We start from the raw sequence: 16,146 nt of genomic DNA, 5'->3' as shown, positions 1-16,146 counted from the left end.
CGAAAGACTTTTGGAGTGGGTCTGTGGACTTCTCCATGTGAATATTAAAATCACCAAAAATTAGAATATGATCTGCTATGACTACAAGGTCTGATAGGAATTCAGGAAACTCAGAGAGGAACGCTGTATATGGCCCAGGAGGCCTGTAAACAGTAGCTATAAAAAGTGATTGAGTAGGCTGCATAGATTTCATGACTAGAAGCTCAAAAGATGAAAACGCCATTTTTTTTTTTGTAAATTGAAATTTGCTATCGTAAATGTTAGCAACACCTCCGCCTTTGCGGGATGCACGGGGAATATGGTCACTAGTGTAACCAGGAGGTGAGGCCTCATTTAACACAGCAAATTCATCAGGCTTAAGCCATGTTTCAGTCAGGCCAATCACATCAAGATTATGATCAGTGATTAGTTCATTGACTATGACTGCCTTTGAAGTGAGGGATCTAACATTAAGTAACCCTATTTTGAGATGTGAGGTATCACGATCTCTTTCAATAATGGCAGGAATGGAGGAGGTCTTTATCCTAATAAGATTGCTAGGGTGAACACCGCCATGTTTAGTTTTGCCCAACCTAGGTCGAGGCACAGACACAGTCTCAATGGGTATGGCTGAGCTGACTACACTGACTATGCTATTGGCAGACTCCACTAAGCTGGCAGGTTGGCTAACAGCCTGCTGCCTGGCCTGCACCCTATTTGACTGTGGGGCTAGAGGAGTTAGAGCCCTATCTATGTTGGTAGATAAGAGGAGAGCACCCCTCCAGCTAGGATGGAGTCCGTCACTCCTCAGCAGGTCAGGCTTGGTCCTGTTTGTGGGTGAGTCCCAGAAAGAGGGCCAATTATCCACAAATGTTATCTTTTGGGAGGGGCAGAAAACAGTTTTCAACCAGCGATTGAGTGCTGAGACTCTGCTGTAGAGCTCGTCACTTCCCCTAACTGGGAGGGGGCCAGAGACAATTACTCGATGCCGACACATCTTTCTAGCTGATTTACACGCTGAAGCTATGTTGCACTTGGTGACCTCTGACTGTTTCATCCTAACATCGAGTGCTGAAGCTACGCGCTTCAGCACTCAGTGGTCTCCTTCTTGTTGCTCCTAGGCATTTCCACGTCACAATAACAGCACTTACAGTTGACTGAGGCAGTTGACCTGGGCAGAAATTTGACAAAACTGACTTGTTGGAAAGATGGCATCCTATGGCGGTGCCACGTTGAAAGTCACTGAGCTCTTCAGTAAGGCCATTCTACTACCAATGTTTGTCTATGGAGATTGTATGGCTGTGTGCTCGATTTTATACACCTGTCAGCAACGTTTGTGGCTGAAATAGCCAAATCCACTAATTTGAAGGGGTGTCCACATACTTTTGCATGGGATGCGTCTCAATCAACTACATCCGCCTTCAGCATCTGTGGTGGAAGGTGGCCGAGCTACAGTGATGTTTGTCAGACGATGAGACATCCCGAAAATCGATCTTCTCACAACAACTTCTGTAACGTCTGAACAGTTTGGCCTACAAAACTAATATGACCACTCTATGGAAAGATGAGATTCTCACGAACATGATGGTGTTCTCCGTTTGCTCTACGACCCCTACAAGTGTCACGGGACTCGTCTGAAGGTAACTGGTACGGAAAACAATGAATGGAAGTATGGCGGTAGTTTTGTGCCAACAAAATATATATATATATATATATATTTCCTTAGCTTTCTTATATCTCCTAGATATAAGAAAGACACTTATTCCTTATGATTTATTTTTTGACTGTCTGTCTTGCCATTTATGAATGTGTTATTCAATGCGTTTCTATGGGCTATAGTAGGAAAGGCCACATTTTTTTATATATCTAAAATTGAAAATCAAATAGTTAAATGATCCATTGTAGAAATAGGCGGGGTTAATGACTTTGTGGCAACCAGTGACAGGTGTAGCCTGATCACCCTATCAAAGACAGTACAGTATAGGCTAAAACTGCTTCTCCAATAGAAATCTCCAAACACACTTGTAGGCAATGTCATCAAAGATTTTTTGAAACTAAAACCTCATTAAGAGGTTTGTCATGGCTTTATGATTGAAACCCGAACGAATACCATTCTGTCAGATATTCATATTTTCGCCTGATATCGCACCCAACTGTTTAGGAGTCATCAAATACTTTTTTTTAACTAACACCCGCCCACTTAACCCGGAAGCCAGCCACACCAATGTGTCAGAGGAAACACCACTCAACTGACGACTGAGGTCAGCCTGCAGGCGCCCGGCCTGCCACAAGGAGTCGCTAGAGCGCGATGAGCCAAGTACAGCCCCCCCGGCCAAACCCTCCACTAACCCGGACGACGCTGGGCCAATTGTGCGCCGCCCTATGGGACTCCCTATCACGGCCAGTTGTGATACAGCCCGGGATCAAACCCGGGTCTGTAGTGGCACCTCTAGCACTGCAATCCAGTGCCTTAGACTCCTATACAGTTGTTTTTGACTAAAATTAAAACGTGTCAGTTTGTCACTTTCACGAGGTTGGAGTAATAACATGTTCAAGTACTTTTAATATTGTCTCGAATATAGGTTGTGCCTTTAGATTTCAAGAAAATTAACAACTAAGGGATAATTTTTCACTTCTCTCATTGACACATCAAACCCCAAACCCGGGTCTGGTCTGTTTGGCTAACGTTCCGGGAGGCCCGCGATATTGCGACTCTGCATTTAGAAACTCTGTGACACTACCATCTACCAAGGGCAGCGCTCGAGCACATCCGAAAGATTTCTCTATCAGGTTCCAAGGACAGAGCTCCAGCTTTGTTGGTGCTGGTCGTAGTAGTTGTTTGGAGAGGCCAGTTCCATAAGTGTAATGGTTTTGACGACTGTAGAGAACTTCAAGCTCCAGAATCCATTGCTAAAATGGGAGATTGCCTACGAAGCGTCGTGGTAACCAAGCACCACCGCAGGCGTAAAGGCAACGAGAGCCCCCATTCTCAAAAGAATTGCGTCGAGAACCCTCCTGAAGAGGATCCTGCATACGTCAGAGTCGTTTATTCCAAGGATATCAACCCCCCCCCCCCAAAAAAAAAAAAAACGATTCCGTGTGTTGTGCCCTTCCTCATCTTAATGTGTGCGTTTTTTCTATATGGTTTCTCATTCCCATCAATTCCTGCTCACCTAGTGTTGAGCATCATTTGGGATGCGAATAAATGACGGAAACGCGACGAAAGTATTGGAGCTAATACAATTATTCTGCATTGCATGGGAATCGACGGCGTGTAAATCGGCGTTGTAATCCGTTGATTTCAACTGGAATAAGCACAAGTCAAATGCTTCACGGTCGATGTCAATCGAAATCGTCAAGAGGTTTGTCATGGCTTTATGATTGAAACCCGAACGAATACCATTCTGTCAGATATTCATATTTTCGCCTGATATCGCACCCAACCGTTTAGGACAGTGTAACCCTTTGACATGCATTTCCACGCTTTCGTTTTGTGAGCCAAAATTGAGGACTATTGAGCTGTAATAGCTGAATGAGATGACATAGGATTAGAGTAGTCGGGTTATATTTTAAATGCCTTGAATTGGTAAAAAGGTATATAGTATAATGGCTATTTCGTATCAATGGATGTCATATAGTTCACCCGTTCAACAACGGTATTATGTAGAATATAAAATGCTAAATAGAATGCAATTTGAAGAGGCAACATAATTTCATTGGTCGTGTTGATTCATGAGGCCATCTGATTGTAACAAGTATAATTAATCCATGATACTGGAATGTAGAGCTACATGTTAATGCAAAACTCCACTGTATAGGCTGTATGTCAAAGGGGATTGGCAACAGACAAGGGAGAAGGGATAACTCATTATAGTGTGACACACTAGTGGCCATACTCTCTTGACCAGCCTCTATAGGATTTTACTCTGTGTTCATGTTGCTGCATTTTTGGAATAGAGTTGATCTGAGGTTGAGGTTGAATTGCAGTTTAGCCAAATACAATAGTCTAATAGTCTGACAAAGCATGGCTGACAAGACTGCTCCACGTTGCCAACTGAGGTTGGAATGGATTCATGGATACAGGGGGCATCAGTGCCGCAACAACTTGTATTACACTGCTGGGAAGGAGATTGTATATTTCGTCGCTGGAGTTGGCGTGGTTTACAACACCAGAGAACACACTCAGAAGTTCTTTTTGGGACACAATGATGACATTATCAGGTAAAATACCTCAAAGTTACTCTCCTTATACTGTAGTACTTCCCAACACTCTCCTCTGGGACCACCAGACGTTTCACATATTGGTATTTGTTGTAGCCCTAAACTGGCACACCTGATTCAACTTGTCAAGGCCTTGATGATTAGTTGACTAATTGAATCAGGTGTGCCAGTTCAGGGCTACAATAAATATGTGAAACGTCTGATAGTCCAGTCCCCAAGGTGAGCGTTGGGAAACCCTGCTATACTGAACCACTCACAGGGAATATTACTTCTCGGTGAAGTTATGCCGGGGTCATGACAGGGTCACACTGACTGCGGTTTGCATTCCTCCGGTCCACCAGAAGTCCAGGCATTTCAAAACAGCGTCCGGCAAGTAACTTTGCATTTGCATTGCTTTCTCCATGCTACATCACAAGCGTCTGATTCTTTTAACTTCTGCATTGCATTTGTCATGCATTGACCCTCCAGAAGTGAATGTTGAAGCTACTTTGTGTCATTTTAACACACCGCAACAACACTGGTAGTGTATCTGGTTGAACATATGAATGTACGAATATACCACGGTTGTCTCACTCGGTAAACCAACGTCTTTAGACAAACTGAAAATTCCCACTTGGACAAAGGGCGACACCGGTTTTAATTTGCAGACAGAGCTACCGTATCACGAAAGTGTGATTACTAAAATAGAAATCTCTGCATTTGTTTCATTTTCTCTTCGAGTTAATCAATTGACATCACTATGTGAGGTAAATTGAGCCTCATGATTGGGCCAGTGAGGTATCAGTCATCCAATCAGAAAACAACTTGTCCTGAGGATTGCCTGTTTTCGCTTCTTTAATTCATAGCTGTTGAATGGTTGCATTTCCAGACCTTGTGTCAGGTACACATTACTATTATACAGTGGCTTGTCTGTGAAGTATTTGCAGACTTCATAGTTTAATTTATTTCAGCATTCATCTATTCATGCTCAATGGAATGCATGATTAATTGTGGTACCACGGCCCATTGCTAGTTACTGCATGCAGTCATTTTTAAACTTTACAATTCATATTGATATAGCCTATACCTGTAGTATTATAATGAAGACCATTATAATACCTATTTGTTCTACAACACTTAACAAAAAGAGGTAGCCTTATATGCTTGCAAACGTTGGACAGCTGCCTCAAATTATGCTACATGTAGCCTACATTGAAATTGATAAGCATTTCAGTTGACGTGGATAAGCGTATGCCTTGACATATGCCCCAGAATTAGCACCCATTTCCCCATACCAATTGGAATATATGCTAATGTAGGGAGGGAATCACCAGAGGGGGAATCACCAACCATGAGCAAAAAGGGCTTATGCGATGAACTGCAAACCTATTATATTTATTAACATTTTTGTTTTTCAAGCCTGGGTTCAGTGTATGGTCACGCCAGTGCAGGATATGTTTCCTAGTAAAAATAACTATGAAATTAGGGAAACATACTGCATTCACTTTTCCCTGAGATGTGAGTTTTATTGGCTTGTGGAGTTAAAGCTACATTCTGGGATTCTTTCTTCAGCAAAATGCCACCAGTCTGCTGTCAGATGAAATAGTTTTTGCACTTTCATAATGATGCATTGTAAAGACCATCTAAACTGGATAACCCAGCTCCAGTAGTAGGCATGGAACAATACTGAAGTATGGTTGACTTGACCGCTTGACATGATTTTGAAGTGCAATGCAAGTTTTGACTGAGACAGCATCTAGGGATTAAGGATTCATGGAACATGTATGAGATGATGGGCAAAGCATTGACAATCATGTTTTATCTTCGTGTTGTCCTAAATAGGGAACACAGTCACTCATTGTCCGTGAGAATGACATGCAACCTCTGGACTTGCTTTGAGGAGAATAATTGGAGGAAGCATGTGCCAGTCCGCACAAGGGCTGATGCGTGTCAGTGCAAGCCGCTAGTTCAGCTCTATCTGTGCGTGACAATGCCCGATGCAAGCAGACAGAGGAGGAAAAACTGCTGACAATGGGGACGTGGAGATTGCTGATGATGCCAACATTGAGAATTAAAGCACTGATTTTCTGTTTGGTTTGCAGTCACTTACATCATTATCTGCGTTTCCAATTATGCCGGAGTAAATCCTAACAAATGGTTTGACTATTACGTGTGTGTCTGTCAGCCATCACGTGGCTAGTTTACTCATGCTCGCGGGCACGATGCTTGACCACTGAATCATCGATTGCTTCTGGCATCAACCCACCTTCTCCCTATTCTACAGCTGGACATCAGACTGTGGTTAAAAGGAGTTAGAAGGGCCAAACACTCTATGCACAACTGTAATTTTTAAATTTATTAACACCAGTGCAGATTTAGATGCAAACGTGTTTATTTTTATCCAAATCTAAACACTACTTATGTCAAAGCACGGTAAAGCTTCAAATGACGCTGACTTGCTATGCAGCATCTACAAACTAAAAGTAATACTGAATGAATGAGGCCTGCAAGTCCAAAATTGTACAAATACCTCAACATTATAAATTAGATCTCAATGATCCTTTTGGATACAATGCCAAATATAAATAATATCCTCCCCCAAAGGACCTTTCTATGGATTAAATTCTAAATATCTTGGTCATTGTTTTTACATTTTCCCACGGAATGAGACAGTAATCATATTGTCAAGGTATTATATGGATATTATCTGGATTACAATTGATGAAATAAAATGGTGGTACATTTTACGGGATGTTGACTGGGAAATTAAAACTGGAATCCTTAATGGTGAAACTGCCACGTCCGTTTGCAATATTACAACAACAAAGAAGTTACTGCAAACCACAAATACTTTTATTTTTTTCTCGGACATCATTGCACACGTGATAGAACAGCAGAATATGTACTGCATTTGTATTTATTTTTTTACCACACTCCTCACCTCCGCTTCGTCAACAAAATAAAAGCGAGAACAATGGCGGTGGGGTGAACAGTGGTGCTGTTTTCCTTACTGCCGATTCCATCTTTAAACGCGTAGTAAATACATGATAACCAATGTTTATGTATATCAGTATGTTTCATATAAGTTGTGTTTTTTGTAAAGGATCTATGCTGCTTATAATGGTTATTTGTCTCCGGTCAACCCACACAGTCTTGCTATGCATCCTGACAAAGTTCAAGTGGCCACAGGACAAGTTGGGAAGGATCCTTACATCTGTGTTTGGGACACGTACGCTTTGCAGACTGTGTCCATCCTGCGAGACGTGCACACACATGGGGTGGCGTGTCTGGCGTTTGATGTAGACGGACAGGTGAGGAACACCTTTGAGCTGGTCTCCTTTTGATTTGAGAAGGTTTAGCTTAGATTTAGTACTTTGAGCTGTTCTTCTTGGTGTAGGGTGAATATCCTAGATCTGTACCTAGAGGAAAATTCACCCTGGAGCATCCTTCATTGAGAGAGAGAAGGCCAAAAATCTTTTTAAAGGGTTTTGTCAACACTTAACATTACGTATTTATACAATGTACAGTAGTTACTTTATAACGGAAATGTGATTTACTTAGCATTACACAGTAACTGCTGATAAGTAAAATATTACACCACTATTTGTCACACCTGTAATACACCTGTAATCCCCATACCTATATGTAAATAAGCAATAAGAACTGTCTTTCTCACTCATGGGTGAAGGAACTATAATGACACTGGCAAAGTAGCTTGTACAAACCATTTTTAAGTTTTCCCATGTTTGAAGAATGTTTCAGAATGGTTTTACGGTGTTCTATAAAATGCCTCCTTAGGACTGCCATTTTTCAGAATGGGTGCTAACCCTAAACATAGAGAGTGGATAAACTTAAGCAGGTTTGATTTGCCACTAATTGGTTTTCTATTGTCCCCTTGTGTAGCGATTAGCCTCTGTTGGGCTGGATGGCAAAAACACAGTGTGTGTCTGGGACTGGAGAAAAGGCAGGGTCCTGGCTACAGCAACTGGACACTCAGACAGGGTATGGTATATTTTTTTTGTGAACAACTAACATTTCAAAGGGAAGGGTTAGCACGTATGGAATAGTGCTGCTTGTGATTGCAATGCATGGACCTAGTTATTTTTATTTTTTTTAAATATCTACGCTGTCGACACTAAGGAGTTAATGTAGCTCTTCAGTGTCGCTGGTGTGTTCCTTAATGTCACAGGTCATAATAACTGCTTTTGCTGCTGTTTCAGATCTTTGATATTGCCTGGGATCCGTTCCAACTTCACAGGCTAGTAAGCTGTGGGGTGAAGCATATCAAGGTGAGGCCTGAGCCCCATAATTGGAGCTACACATAGTGTAACTATGGTAGTGCTTTATTTAACAGCCCATTTTAAGTTTGTACTTACCTGGTGTTTACAATGTTTTAACTATGAAACTATGGGGTAACAATAGATACTTTCTGGTACTTACCTCAAAGAATTCAACACAATTGATAACTATCTGGTACCAAATGGAAGATGGTGACTTTTGTGTCAAGTGTAATTACAATGCAATTAAAGTAATTACATAATAATTAACGACCTGGTTAACAGCGGGCTAAAATAGCTTGTAAAATAAAGCATTACCAGTGCTGATGTTTAACTTAAAAATTGTCAGTTGACCAAAAAAACTAAGCCATCTAAAAAGTGAGCTTTCTCTTTACTTAGTTCTGGACCTTGTGTGGGAATGCCTTGACACCCAAGCGGGGGATCTTTGGGAAGACCGGGGACCTGCAGACCATTCTGTGCCTGGCTACGGCAAAGGAAGAAGTGACATACTCTGGAGCGCTGAATGGGGACATTTATGTCTGGAAGGGGCTGAACCTGGCTCACACAGTCCAAGCAGCCCATGGAGTGAGTGGAATGCAGCTTCACTAACACATGAAGATTTACGGTCAAATTAATTATCACACTGTATAGTATTGTTTTTCCACATGCCTTGCGACCTGTAAACTCGAGCGAATTATATTTTGTTTAGCTTTAATGCCAATGCATATACATTTGTGAGGCTCACAGACAACCCATGGTAGACACCCTGTTGGTCACATTGGTGCTGTGAGTAGGGGCCTATTCAAACAGAAGAGAGTTGAAGCAGAGGTATTGCAGCTCAAATTTACTGTAAATATTCCAATAGCCACTAGCCATTGAGCATGTGAAATTAAAATTGAAACCCTCCGTCCTTGAGTTTTGCTAAATATGTCTATTTAACAAACTGATGTTGCTAGAATTTCTTTATCACAAGAGTTTTTGTTATAAGCAGTTTTAGGAGGACATGTCATTTTTTTCCCCCTGCCCTTCCTTCACCCGACAGTTGGCTGCCCATCGGACAATGGTCCATCCAAACTACACCTAAACTATATCGAAATTATTTCACACATCTACTAGATGTAGCCTAAAGGCAAGATTAAATTGACAATAGTCTGATGGGTGACAATATTATCAATTGTCTTGTGAATGAAGAGACTGATGAACAGCGCAGAATGTGTAATTGACGAAGAAGGGAACGGAGCTTACCAAAAAAGCGACTTTTTCAAATCATCCTACAGACGTTCATGCAGGTCAGACGTTTTGATTCGGAAAAAGCAGATTCTAAGGTTTCTGAAACACCTCCATCTGCCAAAATTGAGCAGATGGGCTCTATTTCAAAATATCACTTTTTTTTGTAGAAGAACCGCAATTCCATGCATTCCACACATGAGCACTCGCGACAACCTAGTTGTGAACATAGTGTGTTAACCAGGTTTTTTCATAACTCATTTAAGGAGGCTACTTGCAAATGTATTTTCTGTATTTTGAAAATACAAATTACATGAATTGTAATGAAATAAATGTTTTGACACTAGTATTTAGTAGTTTAATTTTATACATGGGTCTTTAGGGTATTTTGTACACTGAACAAAAATATAAACGTAACAAGTAAAGTGTTGGTCCCATGTTTCATGCGCTGAAATAAAATATTCCAGAAATCTGCACAAATCATATGCACAAAAAGCTTATTTCTTTCAAACTTTGTGCACAAATTTGTTTACATTTCTGTTAGTGAGCATTGCTCCTTTGCCAAAATAATTCCATCCACCTGACAGGTGTGGTATATTAAGAAGCTGATTAAACGGCATGATCATTACACAGGTTCACCTTGTACTGGGGACAATAAAAGGCCACTCTAAAATGTGCAGTTTTGTCACTCAACACAATGCCACAATTGGCATGCTGACTGCAGGAATGTCCACCAGAGCTGTTGCCAGATAATTGTATGTTCATTTCTCTACCATAAGCTGCTTCCAATGTCATTTTAGAGAATTTGGCAGTACGTCCAACCGGCCTCATAACCGCAGACCACATGTAACCACGCCAGCCCAGGACCTCCACATCCGGCTTCTTCACCTGCAGGATTGTCTGAGACCAACCACCCGGACTGCTGATGAAACTGTGGGTTTGCACAACCGAAGATTCTTCTGCACAAACTGTCAGAAACCATCTTAGGGAAGCTCATCTGCATGCTCGTCGTCCTCTCCTCACCAGGGTCTTGACCTGACTGCAGTTTGGCGTCATAACCGACTTCAGTGGGCAAATGCTCACCTTCAATGGCCACTGGCATGCTGGAGAAGTGTGCTCTTCACGGATGAATCCAGGTTTCAACTGTACTGGGCAGATGGCAGACGGCGTGTATGACGTCATGTGGACGAGCGGTTTGCTGATGTCAACGTTGTGAACAGAGTGCCCCATGGTGGGGTTATGGTATGGACAGGCATAAGCTACAGACAACGAACACAATTGCATTTTATTGATGGCAATTTGAATGCACAGAGATACTGTGACAAGATCCTGAGGCCCATTGTTGTGCCATTCATCCGCCGCCATCACCTCATGTTTCAGCGGCCCCGTGTCGCAAGGATCTGTACACAGTTCCTGGAAGCTGAAAATGTCCCAGTTCTTCCATGGCCTGCATACTCACCAGACATGTCACCCCATTGAGCATGTTTGGGATGCTCAGGATTGACGTGTACGACAGCGTGTTCTAGTTCCTGCCAATATCCAGTAACTTCGCACAGCCATTTGAAGAGGAGTGGGACAACATTCCACAGGCCACAATCAACAGCCTGATCAACTCTATGCGAAGGAGATGTGTCTCGCTGCGTGAGGCAAATGGTGGTCACACCAGAAACTGACTGGTTTAGCAGATCCACGCCCTTATCTTTTTTTAAGGTATCTGACCAACAGATGCATATCTGTATTCCCAGTCATGTGAAATCCATAGATTAGGGCCTAATTTATTTATTTCAATTGACTGATTTCCTTATATGAACTGTAACTTAGCAAAGTATTTTGCAATTATTGCATGTTGCATTTATATTTTTGTTGAGTGTATTTTGTAACAAGATACATTTTGATGTATCTTTGCCCATCAGTCTTTGTTAGATTTCTGACTTGGTGACATTTTAGATATGTTTTTTTCTGTAACTTCTCCACAGGCAGGGATTTTCAGCATGCATGCCTGTGAGGAAGGGTTTGCTACAGGCGGGCGGGACGGCTGCGTGAGACTGTGGGACGTGGACTTCAAACCCATCACTAAGATCGACCTCCGAGAGACTGAGCAAGGATACAAAAGTAGGTTGCAATTATGACATTAATTTGGTACTCGTTACATTTATTATGCTCAGGCAGAACAGAATTATGGTCCAATTTACGCACCTATCAATATAACGCCTTGTCATCCCTACTGCCTCTGATCTGGCGGACGAACTAAACACACATACTGCATTTGTAAATGATGTCTGAGCGTTGGAGTGTGCCTATCTGTCCATAAATAAGGCCGCTCTAAAATGCAGTTTTGTCACAACACAATGCCACAGATGTCTCAAGTTTGTGCAATTTGGCATGCTGACTGCATTTTGTTGTGTTACAAAGGGGGATTAAAATTGATTTAATTGTTTTTAAAAATGTCAATGATCTACAGAAAATATTTAAAATGTAAAAATTTGTAACAAAGATTAATTAAAAGTAAAACACTAATATATCTGGAGTCGATACATGTTTGAATCATCTTTGGCAGCGATTAAAGCTGTAAGTCTCTAAGCTTTTTACACCTGGATTGTGCAACATTTGCCCATTTTGATTCTTTTCAAAGTTGTTCAAGTACTGTCGAATTGGTTGTTGATCATTGCTAGACAACAATTTTCAGTTCTTGCCATAGATTCTCAAGCAGATTTAAGTCAAAACTGTAACTCGGCCACTCCGGAACATTCACTGTCTTCTTTTTAAGCAACTCCAGTGTAGATTTGGCCTTATATTTTAGGTTATTGTCCTGCTGAAAGGTGAATCTCCCAGTGTCTGGTGGAAAGCAGTAAACCAGTTTTCCTTTAGGATTTTGCCTGTGCTTAGCTCCATTCCGTTCCTTTTTTCTCCTGAAAAACATCCCTCCTTAACGATTACAAGCATACCTATAACATGATGTAGCCACCACTATGCTTGAAAATATGGAGAGTGTGGCACTCAGTAATATGTTGTATTGGATTTGCCCCAAACATAACACTTTGTATTCCCACGGGGGGCCAGCATAAAAAAAAATAAAAAAAATTACAGTGGGAAAAAAACAACAACATGTATGCAATCACTAACTGTAAGTCGCTCTGGATAAGAGCATCTGCTAAATGACTAAAATGTAATGTAAAACGTATTCAGGACATTTTTTGCAGTATTACTTTAGTGCCTTGTTGCAAGTAGGATATATGTTTTGGAATATTTTTGTTCTGTACAGGCTTCCTTCTGTTCACTCTGTCAATTAGGTTAGTATTGTCGAGTAACTTCAATGTTGTTTTCTCCTATCACAGCCATTAAACCCTGTAACTGTTTTAAAGTCACCATTGGCCTCATGCTGAAATCCCTGAGCGGTTTCCTTCCTCTTCGGTAACTGATTTAGGAAGGACGCCTGTATCTATTTTATTTTATTTTATTTATCTACCAATAGGTGCCCTTCTTTGCGAGGCATCGGAAAACCTCCCTTGTCTTTGTGCTTGAATCTGTGTTTGAAATTCACTGTTCGAATGAGGGACCTTACAATTATCTGTGTGTATGTGTGGGGTACGGAGATAAGGTAGTCATTCAAAAATCATGTTAAACACTGTTATTGCACACAGAGTGAGTCCATGAACTTGTTTAGGCTTGCCATAGCAAAGGGGTTGAATACTTGTTGACTCAAGACATTTCAGCTTTTAATTTTTTATTCATTAGTAAAAATGTGGAAAAACATAATTCCACTTTGACGATATGGGTTATTGTGTGTAAGCCAGTGACAAAACAAATCTCCATTTAATCCATTTTAAATTCAGGCTGTAACGCATTACTGTGCAGTGAAATGCTTATTAATGTGGACAACAGTTACAAAGTTCAGAAAGATAGGGATTTGTTATGGTGAGTTGCAGTGGTGGCTGGTGAAGGGAGGACAGCTCATAGTAATGGCTGGAATGGAATTAGAAACGTTTGATACCGTTCAATTAATTCCATGTTTTTGATGTCATTCCATTTATTCTGTTCCGGCCATTACTATAAGCCCGTCTTCAAATCAAAGGTTAGTTGGAACTAAAGGGGTAACACATGGGAGGTGTAGCCAATTGGTTTAGATCAAGGGAAGGATTTGGGTCTGAGCTTTATCTAAGGCATAGAGTAGGGTAGAGTTCCTATCTAGTCAGAAATGCCATCCTGCAACCCACTGCTGCCTTGCCTTAGAAGCTAAGCTCTGTTGAGCCTGGTCGGTCCCTGGATGCTGCTGGACGTGGTGTTGGTGGGCCAGTAATCTCTCGTGGACAGACGCACGTAACATAACTGGCATCGTAGCATCTGTTAACAGACTGTGGGATGTGAAAAATCACAAGGAACTTTGTTCAGTGCAGAGATTTTTCATCACTGATCATTTAGATAAATCACGATTGACCCGGTGTCCTGGCTTAAATGCCCAAGATGGCCACTTAATTATCCCCTTATCCCTAATTGGCATAAATAATTCCTAATTTCCACTGCAATAGCTGATGTGTGGTGAGCTTCCTAGCGCAAAAATAGTATTTATTTTTTATTTAACCTTTTCTTTATTTTATCCAGGAATTACCATTAAGGTCAGAAGGCCTCCTTTTAATAAGGGAGACCTGAGTGTATTTTTTCTGTCTCTTCCATTCCTATTTTCCTAGGCCTGTCAATCCGTAGTGTTTGCTGGAAGGCCGACCGGGTCCTGATGGGCACCCAGGACAGTGAAATCTTCGAGGTGATGGTGCGAGACCGGGACAAGCCGCTGCTCCTCATGCAGGGTCACAGTGAGGGCGAACTCTGGGCCCTCGACCTTCACCCCAAGCAGCCGGTGGCCGTAACCGGCAGTGACGACCGGTCAGTAAGGTAAGTGGTATTCCAAAACGCCTTTAATCTGTCCCCCCAAAAAACATATAATCCCAGGACACGGCATGAGGTGACTATCCTAGAAAAAGAAAAGCAGGGGTATTCAGATGTCTGCATAGATTTTGAAATGTATTTTAGGGACGTACAGGTGGCAGACATTTCAACGTGTCTTGACAGTTAACACCAGGCTGAAGCGTGTCCGGCTCCCCTCCCATATCATAACAGTATGCAATGCATTACCCATAATCTTTCCCTTGCCTCTTAAATCTTGTTAAAATGGACTAGTTCTCATCTACAGTGGGCCATCTCACGTATTCCACTGTTGTCCAGGTTATTCCACTGTTGTCTGTTAATTCCACTGTTGTCACCTTACTATTCCACTGTTGTCCATTAATTCCACTGTTGTCCCTTTACCCTTTACTAATTCCACTGTTGTCCCTTCCTCTCATTCCACTGCTGTATAATTTTCCACTGCTGTCCCCTTATTCCACTACTTTCCCTGTTTGACCCTTCACCTTGTTGCTCTGTATCTCTGTTACAGGCTCTGGAGTTTATCCGACCACACTCTTATTGCCCGCTGTAACATGGAGGAAGCAGTACGCAGCGTCTCCTTCATCAATGACGGCTCTCAGCTTGCCCTGGGCATGAAGGACGGCTCCTTCACTGTGCTCCGCGTCAGGTGAGTTACCAGAACAAATGCTCCGCACAATTATTTTCAGTTATGCTGGATTTTTTTTACTATGTTGTATTTTACAGTCTGCTATTTATCTAATTTGTTTTACATATTTACATTTACATCATTTAGCAGATGCTCTTATCCAGAGCGACTTACAAATTGCTGCATTCAACTTATGATAGCAAGTGGGACAACCACTTTGTTTCTTCTTTTCTTATGGGGGGGGTAGAAGGATTACTTTATACTATTCCAGATATTCCTTAAAGAGGTAGGGTTTCAAGTGTCTCCGGAAGGTGGTCAGTGACTCCGCTGTCCTGGCGTCGTGGGGGAGCTTGTTCCACCATTGGGGTGCCAGAGCAGCAAATAGCTTTGACTGGGCTGAGCGGGAACTGTGCTTCTGTAGAGGTAGGGGAGCTAGCAGGCCAGAGGTGGATGAACGTAGTTCCTTTGTTTGGGTGTAGGGTCTGATCAGAGCCTGAAGGTAAGGAGGTGCCGTTCCCCTCACAGCTCCGTAGGCAAGCACCATGGTCTTGTAGAAGATGCGAGCCTCAACTGGAAGCCAGTGGAGTGTGCGGAGGAGCGGGGTGACATGAGAGAACTTGGGAAGGTCGAACACCAGACGGGCTGTGGCGCTCTGGATAAGTTGTAGGGGTTTAATGGCACAGGCAGGGAGCCCAGCCAACAGCGAGTTGCAGTAATCCAGACGGGAGATGACAAGTGCCTGGATTAGGACCTGTGCTGCTTTCTGTGTAAGGTAGGGTCGTACTCTGCGAATGATGTAAAGCATGAACCTGCAGGATCGGGTCACCGCTTTGATGTTAGCGGAGAACGACAGGGTGTTGTCCAGGGTCACGCCAAGGTTCTTTGCACTCAAGGAGGAGGACACAATGGAGTTGTCAA

At 42.2% G+C, this 16,146-nt stretch overlaps 1 protein-coding gene across 1 annotated transcript in view; it reads left to right on the top strand.

The window, feature by feature from the left end:
• Window positions 1-4,003: 4,003 nt before the first annotated feature.
• Window positions 4,004-16,146, top strand: part of LOC311130366 (echinoderm microtubule-associated protein-like 6) — a gene marked incomplete at both ends in the record, with an annotated part of 81,746 nt that continues 69,603 nt past the window's right edge. The window contains 8 exons of the mRNA XM_084163090.1: window positions 4,004-4,200; window positions 7,331-7,490; window positions 8,083-8,181; window positions 8,400-8,468; window positions 8,856-9,041; window positions 11,660-11,795; window positions 14,369-14,570; window positions 15,112-15,249. Of these exons, the coding sequence (XP_084019216.1) occupies window positions 4,004-4,200; window positions 7,331-7,490; window positions 8,083-8,181; window positions 8,400-8,468; window positions 8,856-9,041; window positions 11,660-11,795; window positions 14,369-14,570; window positions 15,112-15,249 (1,187 nt within the window). The remainder of the gene's footprint in view (window positions 4,201-7,330; window positions 7,491-8,082; window positions 8,182-8,399; window positions 8,469-8,855; window positions 9,042-11,659; window positions 11,796-14,368; window positions 14,571-15,111; window positions 15,250-16,146) is intronic.

The sequence above is a fragment of the Coregonus lavaretus genome (assembly GCF_964263955.1).
Source record: "Coregonus lavaretus genome assembly, chromosome: 6".
In the NCBI taxonomy this organism is placed as follows: Eukaryota; Metazoa; Chordata; class Actinopteri; order Salmoniformes; family Salmonidae; genus Coregonus; species Coregonus lavaretus.
This window is presented reverse-complemented; position numbering and strand designations above follow the sequence as displayed.